An 11761-nucleotide genomic window follows, 5' to 3' on the forward strand; every position below is an offset into this window, starting at 1 on the left:
TATTTGATCATTCCAAGCTTGAAAAGTCTCCTAAATTAACAATAAAGTGTTATTATTGAGTATATATTAATGATTAGCTTTTGATGGCTAATCATTTTAGTTTAGACAAATTGGTTAAATCCGTGATAAATATTATTTTTCATTATTCTCCATTTCGATGCCACATGTCAAGCTAATGGACATTAGAAAAGTAAGTCCCACATTACATTTGTATGATTATCCAACTGATATTACCTCTTAGCTTTGGGCAATTTGGTTGCATCACCAGCAGGCCAATTAGATTTCTCTACAAAATGCAACAGATCAACAAAAACAGTCTTATGAGTCACATATTGTAGCTGGCAATCACATGGGTTCCATGAGAACCACAATAAATCCTTTCATGAGACTTGTCAAGGACTCACCACATTTATTCATGATCCCAGAGAGAGAAAGAGAGAGAGAGAGTTATATATGCGTCAAAAATTATTTTGTAAAATAAGAATATTGCATTCTTTATTTTTCTTTTCCGAAGAAACATGCAAGGAAGAGTGAGAACAAAAAGAAGAAAAATCTTCGATTTCCAAAAAATTATGGGAGAATTGAACTCGACTGTTTTCCCCAGTAGTCAATAATAATTATTTCTAAAATACCAAAAAAAATGGAAAATAAATAATTGCAAGGCAAGATAAAATCTTTTTTAGTTGCCAGCTAAAAGAAACGAGTGGGGATAAAAAGGTGGAGTAGGGTGAGAAGAAAGAGCAATAGAGAGTTCTGTTCTTTGTTTCTTGCCGCATAGAGTAAGGAGAGGGATAGAGAGACAAACAGATGGCGGGCCTCAAGGCATTCATCTTCTTCCCCGTCGCGCTCCTCCTCTTCATCGCCGGCAACGCTCTCGCAACAGCCGGAGGTGAGAGCGGGAGCCAGCTGCCACTGGGCTGGATCCCATCCCTCTCCGGCTGCCGCGGGACCGTCGCGGAGTGCGTCGCCGGCGACGAGTTCGACCTGGGGTCGGAGGTGACCCGCCGCATCCTCGCTACCTCACGCTACATCAGCTACAACGCCCTCCGCCGCGACACCGTCCCCTGCTCCCGCCGCGGCGCCTCCTACTACAACTGCCGCCCTGGCGCCCAGGCCAACCCCTACTCCCGTAGCTGCTCCGCCATCACCAGGTGCCGGGGTTAATAGATGAGCTCTGTAATCTCCTTCTCCATGTTCTTTTCTCGGTTTAATTGATTGCTGTTGTTGCTGGTGTCATCTTATTGATGTCATAGACATTGTTTTTTGTGTGATTTGTGCTAAAAGAAGCAGAACTATGTGATCTTTTTGGCTTTCATCTGGTTCTAAAAGACTTCAAGTATGCTTTCTTCTCTCTCAGGAAAGATCCTTTTGGAGAAATAGATCAACTTGTAAGTAATTGATTCTTATGTTTTAACCTGTTTTATATGTTGTTTGATTAATAATATGATCATTTTTCTATCATTAACTATTATTCTTTGTCCTTAAATGAGTCTTTGATGTGGCCTCTAGAGAAGAAAGCTATTCTTTGTGGCAAAAAAATTGGAAAAGATTTCTTGGCTTATGTTGTTGGTAATTATCATCACTGGAATATCCAATTCAACTAGAAATGAAATCATTATATACTACTAAAGAGAAGTGATGGTTTGAAGGTTTACATGATTTGATTTCCCAACATGGAGTAAATCATGAAAGCTCAAAGATCATTGGAGTCGGAACAATGGATACATTAGACAACATCTTTGATTGACAGGTGAACATTTTGATCTGAATTTCCAGTACCAAATAGGAGAATAGGGGTTGTGCTCTAACAATCCTCATAGGTGTAGAAATAACTGAGAAGATTAAATGGAGATGCAGCAGTGAGGAATGGAGGCAATAATATTGTTACAGTGAGGACTGTATTCAGAGAATAAATAACCTAACACCAGCAGTTACTGCTAAATTGACTTTGCCAAGTGCATTTTCTGTAAGACAACCATTGCTTCAAACCCAATCTGGCAAAAGGACAGGCATTGATTCAACTTTATGCTACTAACAGAGAGAAAGAACAAATTGCAAAGCCCTAGTGAAGAACAGTGATTAAAACTGATCATGTTCAAAATGTTCTCAATTTAATTGGACAATCCATTCATCTTTTGTATGGTTGAAAAGCAATCTATGCTTACCATAAAACATACCTGTCATTGCAAAACTGGGCTCTATTTGGATCAGTTCTTCAAGTCATAGGGGCCCTCTCTTCTTGTTTTTGGAAGAATCACTGGCTTCTTCAGTCACTGAAATGGGCAACCAAAAAAAAAAGGAAGTAAAATTATCATCATTTACTGTATAATTAGAAGAAAGACACCAAGCTTAGCTAAGGATAATAAACAACTGGTGTTCCTACGCTTTCACGTTTTCATTGGGTGATCTGCAGAGGTTCCTCAGAGTCACAGAAGTCCTTCTCTGTTGATGTATTTCTTCTCCTTCCCACAACTGAAACCCCTGTTTCCGGTTTATTTCATGCTTCCAGAGATACCGTGCTTCCCCTGACATAAGAACCAATGATCCTGGGCTCAAGAAAACGGGGACCCTCAACAAGGAACCCTCTTCGCCTTGTCCTTCATTGTTACCTTCCTCTTGTTTGGACCGTGTGAAATGCATCACACATGCAGATTCTAATGAGATTATCGCGATTCCATCGTCAAAACGCATGAGGTCCACATGTGCACAAATTCCCTGCTTATGAAAAAGAGAGAATTTTGATCACTATGTGATAATTGAAGCTTGTATCTCCTTGGATCTCAATTTATGGCCATAATTCTATTATAACACAGCAACCAAATGAAATGGTGAACCAACAATTAGAATTGCATAGGAACCAATGCTCTCACCTCACCTGGGTTGTAGACATTGACAATTAGTTGATCAAAAAGGGGTTCCCTCCAAAGCAAATCCAGCGGCAATGGCCAACAAGCTTCTTGGTGATGATTTCCAAGACTTGATTCCTTGCCTTCTCCTGAAGATGTGTCACCAAACCACACTGCCTCACGAACTAATCCGGAAATTTCAACTGCCCATCCTGGAAGATCCCCAAATCTCATAGCCTTCAAATAAGGACAAGACGCGATCAATATTATGGATGGAAACAACAGAAATTGTACACAGAATTTTATAAAGAAATAAAGCTATCAAGATACTCTCTAACTCTTTTGAGAGTTACTCAGATACTGCAGGCCTATCATTATTCACAAGAAACATCAAGAATCTCTATCAGAAGAATCTGTTTAGAGTAAATCATCACAAGAAAGACCAGCAAACTAACAGAGAATTATTGTACATCCTGAAGAATAATATAACGCTAATTTACAAGTTAGTGATAATAGTCTAGTCGTCATTCTTGAGAAGAAAAAGAATGTAATGGGAGTTCAAAAACCAGTGACTATTCCTAAAGGCAGGCCAAGGGAACCATTAAATTCAGTTTTCAAAAGAAAAATAGGTGATCAAATCAAAAGATCCATTATAACTCTAGTCATTCATATACAGGAAATCGGAAGGTTGCTTAAATCAACCGCTTCTAGACAAGTTCCTAAACTATTGTTTAATGTGCAAGGGCACATTCAGGTCATCAATTCACAAAATTAGTAAAAAAAAATGTTATTGTTGTTAAAGGACTTAATTTGTGTCAGACTCTGCTTACTTGTAGACTAGGGCTTATTGTTACTACTCAAAGAATTTTTCAGACTCAACTTGAATCTTCAGTCGGAGTCATGGCTCAAACATCAAAACAACCGTTTTACTTGTGAGGATAAATCTAGCTAGCCACTGCATAAGTTGGAGCCTTGTGCGCTGGTCTACCCTTGTTCATCACAAGATTCAACTGGACATCAGGTCCAAATATCTACAATCAAGGCATTCTTTTGAAAGCACAAGACCTCATCCTTTGAGGCCCTTAATCAACCAATATGGCAATAAACAATTGTACAAACTCCAATAACATAAAAACAGATACAAGCATCATCTAGGAAATAGAAAAAGCAATATGAAGCTGAGAATCATGACAAGAACAGCCAACAAATAGAATCAGCAGCAGCAAGAAAAGAAGAATGGGCCGAAAGAGGGGATGGGGGAAGTTAGTATGAGCATCTAAATATAGCACAAGAGAAGCAGTTAACAATACATGCTCCTAAAAGTGCCTCCTTTTCCTTTTTTTTTTCCTTCTAACTGTACACCAAGAATCCTCAAATTCATTATCGACAACCTGCCATGTTCAACAAACTACACAGGCAGGTTTGTGTTTAAGAAAACAGCAACAAACAACAATCTAATAGTTTTTACCACATGCATGCAATCTTCGTGACATGCAAATGCACACACCCAAACACAAGTGCAAGCATACACACACAAACAAGAGAAGAAGAACAGAAAAAAAAAAAAAAAGATCACCTCTACACAAACAAGAAAAGGATAGGAAAGATAGCAACCAAGGTTCAAGAATCATAGCTTAGAGTAGTAGCCATGGAGATCTGTCAACTAGTGCAATAGAATTCAGCTATCATCAGTGAGATGCTAATAGCAACAACAACAAATAGGTGGGAAAGCCTTTGCATTCACTCCTCTGATTTAACTATCATCCATACATTGTGCAACAACTAGCTTATAGGAGCATAATAAGTAGATTTATAAAGTGGCAAAACTAGAGATATTTCATGATGAGTCTAAAATGGAAGAACCAAAATGTTGATCAATCAACATGTGGTTTGGTATTAGGACCTTTAATGTTTGTCAAAATCCGATGGCAATGAGCGACATGAATTGAAAACTATGATTAAGTTTACACAAACTGCAATCATATTTCACCAGTTAACTTTGATTACAACTCCTGTCAGGTACTTATAAGTAGAACACAACTGTCAAATAAGGAATCAAAGGTAAACTTGCCTGATTGTGACAACCTCCATCGAACCACCCCTCTGCAAATACGAATAAAAAAAGCAAGCAAAATAGAAGTTGAAGTACAGAAGAAAACCACTAAAAAAGAAGAAAAGAAATATAAACCATCGAATTTGAAATGGCTACTACCTCGTCGGATCGCCGATAGCAAAGAGGACTGCTGAGCCGAGCAGAGGAAGCCTCGGCAGAGCCACAAACCCTTGACTCCGTCGACCATCTCCCAACTAAGGGGGACTCCATCCCCCTGCTTCTGCAGAAGCAAAGAGCCCGAAGCAATCGATCAACGACAAATCCGACGAAATAAAGATGAAAAGGGGGAGGAAAGGAATAAGGGGTGCGGCAGGCGAACCAAGCAGTGGAGGAGGGAGGATCGGGAGGAGGAGGAGGATTCGAATTCGTCGTCGTTGTCGCCGCCGCTGTCCGAGGATTCTCCAAAGGCTTCTTCCAGCGCGCGTCTCTGCATCTCCCGGGCGTCGATGTCGTCGTCTTCCATCTCTTCGTTGATGGTTAATTGGGCACGAATTATATAACTGCACGTATAAGGCGCAGCCCAAAGCCCATTGGCCGAATCAGGACCGTCGATTAAGAAGGCCTACCGAGATTGGGGCCACATCGAGCCCCCAACTCTTCTTTTCACATTTGAATGTGATATTCATATTTATTCCCTTATTTTAGATTAATTTTCATCTATTTTCGCTATTATTTGAAAGATTGGGTTGTGCTAGAAATTGATTTCAATTTAAATTTAATACTCGAAAGATGTGCCTCAAAACAAATAATGAAGAATAAGTTTTCTTCCTTTTTATTTTTCATCTCAGCTGTTATCTTACGTGGCCAATTATTTTTCAAGTTTTTTTCAAAAAAAATATTACGAAAACGATTAAAAAATGTTCTTTAGAAAATAAAATTTCACAAAGAAATAGAAACACTATCAATAACATGTTTCCAGAACAACAATTGTTCCCCTGCAATGTCATTTGGAGGAGAAAAAAGTGCTACTCTAAATAACATTTCCAAAGTTCAATTTTAGCTACAATATTGTCAAGAACTTTCATCCATACAACAATTGGAGAGTAGGTGTTATCATACATTTAGCTAACACAAACAAGATTCAATATCTACCATTTTTAAGGTATAAGTTGCCAGTAAAATGGGTGGAAAATAAGAAAACAGAAAGGAAATTTGCAGAATAGACCTTTTGAAGTCAAGAGGGTTTGGGTTACAGGCAATTAATTGACACCACCAAATTAAAATTTATTCGAACACATTAGCAAAACCGAGTTAAAAGCATCTGTGCTGACATCCAGCAACTCATTAGATTGCTACTAAAAGTCAAAGATGAGGGACTTCCATTTTGGGTTCAGGCATCATCAAGAGCAAGAACACCCGGCAGAGACTTGCCCTCCAGTAGCTCCAAGCTTGCACCACCTCCGGTTGAAATGTGGCTCATCTTGTCGGCAAGTCCGACCTTCTCAACCGCTGCCACGGAATCTCCTCCTCCGATGATGGTTGTGACCCCTGTCCCACTCAAATCAGCCAACTTCTTTGCAATTGCCTGCGTTAATGAGACAGAATCATATACTCCAAAACAAATAACATGAAGTTTAAGCATCAGCCTGCACTTGTTTTTCTGCAATAATTTACCTCAGTTCCCACTGCAAATTTTTCGAACTCGAAGACACCCATGGGTCCATTCCAGATGATGGTCTTGGTGCTCTCCAAAGCTCCGCTAAATGTCTTAATGGAATCTGGACCGATGTCGAGGCCCATCCAGCCATCAGGGATTCCGGAAGCTGGTACAATCTGCAGAAAGCACTTTGCTAAATCAAAATGCCCAATAATTATATGTAAATCTCTCTGGATTATGTATATTATTTATATTCATGGTTATCCCAAGTTAATCCTAAAAACAAGAAAAATAGAAGCAGACATTATATGTTGTATATATAATTTGACAATTGAAGTTACACAAGTCACCTAGAATATCCAATAATTAAATGAACAAACCTTGCTATCTGCATCTGCAGCAAACTTGTCAGCTATGACCACATCAGTAGGCAACAAGAGAGACACCCCTTTGGACTTTGCTTTCTCGAGAAGTGATGTAGCAAGGCCAAGCTTGTCTTCCTCGACCAGTGAAGAACCAACAGAGTACCCCTGTGCTTTGTAGAATGTGAATATCATTCCTCCACCAAGGATGAGAATATCTACCTTCTCCAGCAATGACTCTATCACCCCAATCTTGCTTGAAACCTTAGAGCCACCAACAATGGCAGCAAAAGGTTTTTTGGGATTGGTTACAGCTCCAACAAGATAATCGAGCTCCTGAGACACAAAATAATAGTAATTGTAAGTCTTAGCATTAGTGTAAATTTGATACAGAACAAAGACATTCTAGAAGTAGATAGAAAGAATATTTTTCTTTCGTTGAGTGAAGTAGTGTTAGTATTCACTAGAAACAACAACAGCATAAACAAGTTTAAGGTACACACAACAATTGGATGAAAAAGTTCAAGTCATATGTATCAACTAAATGAATAATTTTAAACCAAAAGGTTCCCAATACCATTTGTAAGAAAGGAAAAAAAGTGACTGATATGTTCCATAAATAATGTTCGCATTTTAATTTCACATTGCAGGTTTCTTGACACAGTGAGATGAATACCTTCTGCATGAGAAAGCCGGCAACAGATGGCTTTAAAAATTTGGTAACACCCTCTGTGGAAGCATGAGCTCTATGTGCAGTGCCAAAGGCATCATTGACATAAAGGTCAGCCAATGATGCTAGCTTCTTTGCAAACTCCGGATCGTTTTTCTCTTCCTCCTTATAGAACCTTACATTCTCAAGAAGCACAACGCCTCCATTTGGTAGTGCAGCAATCGACTTCTCAACTTCCTCTCCAATAGAGTCATTTGCCATCTCAACCTAAGCAAGTAAGTTGAGGAATTAGATCTGAAGAGAGACCAGAGTTTAGATAGCACAAATGTTTAGTGGAAGAAACAGTATATACATTAACGCCAAGAAGCTCAGATAGCCTAGGGACGACAGGTTTCAAGCTGTACTTTGGGGTAACACCTTTGGGGCGACCCTGCAAATTTAGAGCACACAATCAGTTCACTGTTAATTGCCACAATCACTAAGCAAATGGATAAAAGTTGAGATATTGACTTATGTATGTTGGGTAAGTATCATGAAACCTATGACAATAAATCACAAAAAGGTCGCAATATGCTTGCCAAGAAGTTTTGGACATAGCATTCTAGTGTATACTGCATGCTGAAGAGAAATCAAAAGTAATGCCAAGCTGAAGAACCATGAACTTTGAATCATTTTAATAATGAATCAATTATTTATATTTTATACTACTGACACCACAAGATCACAGAAAAACTTAGAAAAGGTGCCAAATTCGAGAAAAAATATTAAAAGACTAATGTAAACATTTTGAGCTTCTTTTCCACGAAGGAGAAAAATAGAAGAAACAGAATATTGAACATATGTTTCTTGCAGCATGAAATATGTTATCTCTGCCTTAGTCATGATCTACGGAAACAGTCAACGAAATAAACTAAAATTCATCAACTGCCATTCTATATTTCGCCTACTCCTACAGGTACCATTCTATAATGATAAAAAAATTTCCCCAAAAAATTCAAAGAAGTATGATAAGGAAGATAAATCTATTAGAATCATAGATACACCAGAAACAAAGGAGATCAATCAATATGCTGAAGCAACAAATAAAGAAGATATGGATCTAAGGGATCACCAAATGGCTAGCAAGGATGATCCTAGCGCCGCGCTCCATCAAGTACTTGATCGTCGGGACGGTGGCGCGGATCCGAGTGTCGTCGGTGACCTTCAGATTCTCGTCCAAGGGAACGTTGAGATCCACCCTCACGAAAACCCTCTTCCCCTTGACATCGGCTTCCTTCAGGTCACCAACATTCCTCTTCGTCGCCATTCTTCCACCAAATTAACCTCCGATCCACACACCAAGAGAAATCGCACGAGAAGCAGCAGATCGAGCTGGATCCGATCTGACACAAAGCTGAGAACAGTCACCGACGAAGTGGGAGATCGAAACGAGGGCTTTGAGACCGATGAGAGGCGGAGGCTCGAGCGAAGCGAGAAGAAGGAGTGGCTTTTATAGAGGCGGAAGGGGGCGTAGGTTAACTGGCTAACGCTATTGTGCGCCAAGTGTTTGCGACCGCGCAGCATCCCGTGAACCGCCGTGGATTTGATCTTCTTACGGTGGGCCGCACAGTGAACGGCTCAGATTGGAGCGATGGAGCATCGGACGGTCCGCACGCCTTGGTTTCCATCGACCGCAGAAAAACCAATTGAAGACTCAAGCACGTGATTCAGACACGCACCTGCACAAGTTTAGAAGGATGATTTCATAATCTACCAAAAATAAAAATTGTAAGATCTATCAATATACTTATCAAGTTTAGAAGGATGATTTCAAGATGTATAAATAAGAGTACAGTAACATCATCAACTGCAAGAAATACCTTCTTTTTACAATCTGTGGAAGATGGAAAGAACATGTGTACCATTATACATGAGTAATAGTTCTACTGGTAAATTGTCGACATCATCAGACTCTATTTATATCTGAACCCTGAAGCAAAGACATTGTAATTATCATTCTGCTGAATCAAATCTATAATATGACCAAGAGAAAAAAAAAAAAGAAGGATGGAGTTGCTAAATCATTTCCAATGAGATCTTACAACAGTTCCAGCAATTTACATTGTGCGGAAATCAACTACCTGCCCAAGAATGCATTTAGAGTTATTCTCGCTGAGTCCAGCCCGTTGGCTTCGATTATGTAAGTCCAAATATGATTTATCAATAATTAAAAGAAAAAAAAAAAAGAAGACGTGAGAGAAAGAGAGAGAGAGCGTGTGCAGCTAGGGGTGGCGGCACACGGAGAGAGAAAAGAACAAATAGAAAGAGGAGAGATAAAATATAGGATTTTGAGTTTTTTTATTTTTTCCGAATTATATGTAAAGAATCTTTATAGTAAACTTTACTATTGTGCTGATGTATAATTTACTCTTGAGATATTTTTCTATTATATCTATTTTATGAGACTTAGAATTCTCTTTTTCGATAAGATCCATGTTATATGATGATGATATGTTATTCTTGAGCCAAGATCTATGTTTTTTGATATTATTATAATCCTCTGATTATTTTAGAGAAGATTTACTATAAACTTGTTATCATTACTATTGGTGATAGTAGTTTAAGGTGGACTATGGTCACGTAATGTTTCCCGCATTGGATTTTTCACATTAAAATTTGGTTTCACTGTGTGATTGATTTATTGCTCTATTATTTATACTACTTTAGTTGATATTTGTATTTTAATATCAAGTTGGTATTTTGATGAGGAACCCATTTTGATAGGAAGGAAAAGAATTATTCTACTTTAATAGGTTTTTCCCAACAAGTGGTATCAGTGCAACAGGTTGTTGGTGCTAGTTTTTTTTCTTGTGTGATTGAAATGGAAGAATCAAATGATATGATTAAATTAAACTCATCAAATTATTCCATTTGGAGACGTATGATGGAAGATCTGCTTTATTGTAAAGATTTATATAAGCCGATCAAGGTTAAAGATAAATCTTCTACTATGGACGATAAGAAATGAGAGGTTCAACATAGAAAAGCTATTACTTATATTAGAAGATGGATGGACATAAATTTGCATGAGCATATTTATGATGAAACCAGAGCTGATGTTGTTTGGTAATGATTAAAAAACCTATTTGCGAAAAAGATAGTGGGAAATAGAATTTCTCTCCTCAAAAGACTTGTAAATTTGAAGTATAAAGATGATGATAACATTATTGAACATATACGCCTATTTTAGAGTCTTGCAAACAAGTTGATTACTATAAAAATAAATATAGATGATGAGATACAAAGATTATTACTTCTCAGCTTTTTACCAGAAAGTTAGGAAACATATATGATGATAATTTGTAACTCCATGCCAGAGGAGACTCTAACTATAGATATGGTTAAATATAGTTTACTAAATGAAGATGCTAGAAGGAAAGAATATGATGAATCTTATTCTAGTGCATTTGTTACTGAAAAACAAGAAAGATGTGGAAGAAGTCATAGTAGAAATCCACATGATTATAGAGGAAGATCCAAGTCTAGAAGAGATATCAAATATTTCCAATGTAACAAACCAGGTCACATAAAAAAAAGTGTAAGTTTTGGAAGCGAGAACAGAATAAAAGGGAGAAAAATAATAAAGAGACAAATACAATTGCTGTTGAATGTGATATCATTATTATTTGTGATGACGGTTGTGTCAGTCTTGTAGCTCAAGATAGTAACTAGGCAATTGACCCTGGTGCTTCATTTCATGTTACTTCTCATGGTGATTTCTTCAGATCTTACACTGTTGGTGATTTTGGTAATATCAGAATGGGAAATAGTGATACATTAAAGATTATGGGTATTGGAGATATTTACTTGGAGACCAGTATTAGGAGCAAATTGATACTCAAAGATGTTAGACATGTTCCAGATAGAGTCTTAACTTGATATCTACAGGCAAACTTGATGATGAGGGATTTACACACTATTTTGTGGAAAGCAAATGGAAACTCACTAAAGGTTCTCTAATTGTGGCAAGAGTAAAGAAGCTTAACTCTTTCTATATTATGAAAGCTAAGTTACACAAAGGAGAGATTAATACAATTCAGAAGGGTGAAAGTATAGATCTTTAGCACAAGAGGCTTGGTCATATCAGCGATAAGAGACTTCAAACTCTTACTAGAAAGCAGTTCTTGCCAGAGT

General features: G+C 38.0%; 3 protein-coding genes across 4 annotated transcripts; 1 reads left to right on the forward strand and 2 right to left on the reverse strand.

The window, feature by feature from the left end:
• The first annotated feature begins 754 nt into the window (after positions 1-754).
• On the forward strand, positions 755-1313 carry LOC135626623 (protein RALF-like 33). The gene has a single exon (XM_065132058.1). The coding sequence runs from the start codon at positions 808-810 to the stop codon at positions 1162-1164; it is 357 nt and encodes a 118-aa protein (XP_064988130.1). The 5' UTR covers positions 755-807; the 3' UTR covers positions 1165-1313.
• Positions 1314-1595: 282 nt separating this feature from the next.
• On the reverse strand, positions 1596-5439 carry LOC135626622 (alkylated DNA repair protein ALKBH8 homolog). 2 transcript variants are annotated; one of them, XR_010492380.1, is made up of 7 exons: positions 5279-5439; positions 5059-5179; positions 4918-4949; positions 2871-3083; positions 2384-2715; positions 2178-2273; positions 1596-1994 (listed from the first exon to the last, which is right to left on the reverse strand). XR_010492380.1 is itself a non-coding variant. In XM_065132056.1 (6 exons), exons 1-6 carry the CDS (start codon positions 5420-5422, stop codon positions 2267-2269), a joined length of 849 nt encoding a protein of 282 aa, XP_064988128.1. In that variant the 5' UTR covers positions 5423-5439; the 3' UTR covers positions 1596-2266. The 2 variants fall into 2 exon arrangements, 1 of the variants encoding a protein (XP_064988128.1); XM_065132056.1 differs by having other exon boundaries at positions 1596-2273.
• A 662-nt stretch (positions 5440-6101) lies between these two features.
• On the reverse strand, positions 6102-9055 carry LOC135626621 (phosphoglycerate kinase, cytosolic-like). Its single transcript, XM_065132055.1, has 6 exons — positions 8700-9055; positions 7941-8018; positions 7595-7855; positions 6937-7254; positions 6574-6732; positions 6102-6484 (listed from the first exon to the last, which is right to left on the reverse strand). The coding sequence occupies exons 1-6, from the start codon at positions 8892-8894 to the stop codon at positions 6290-6292; spliced, it is 1206 nt and encodes a 401-aa protein (XP_064988127.1). The 5' UTR covers positions 8895-9055; the 3' UTR covers positions 6102-6289.
• Between the last annotated feature and the right edge of the window lie 2706 nt (positions 9056-11761).

This window comes from Musa acuminata, chromosome BXJ2-11 (genome assembly GCF_036884655.1).
Source record: "Musa acuminata AAA Group cultivar baxijiao chromosome BXJ2-11, Cavendish_Baxijiao_AAA, whole genome shotgun sequence".
Classification (NCBI taxonomy): domain Eukaryota; kingdom Viridiplantae; phylum Streptophyta; class Magnoliopsida; order Zingiberales; family Musaceae; genus Musa; species Musa acuminata.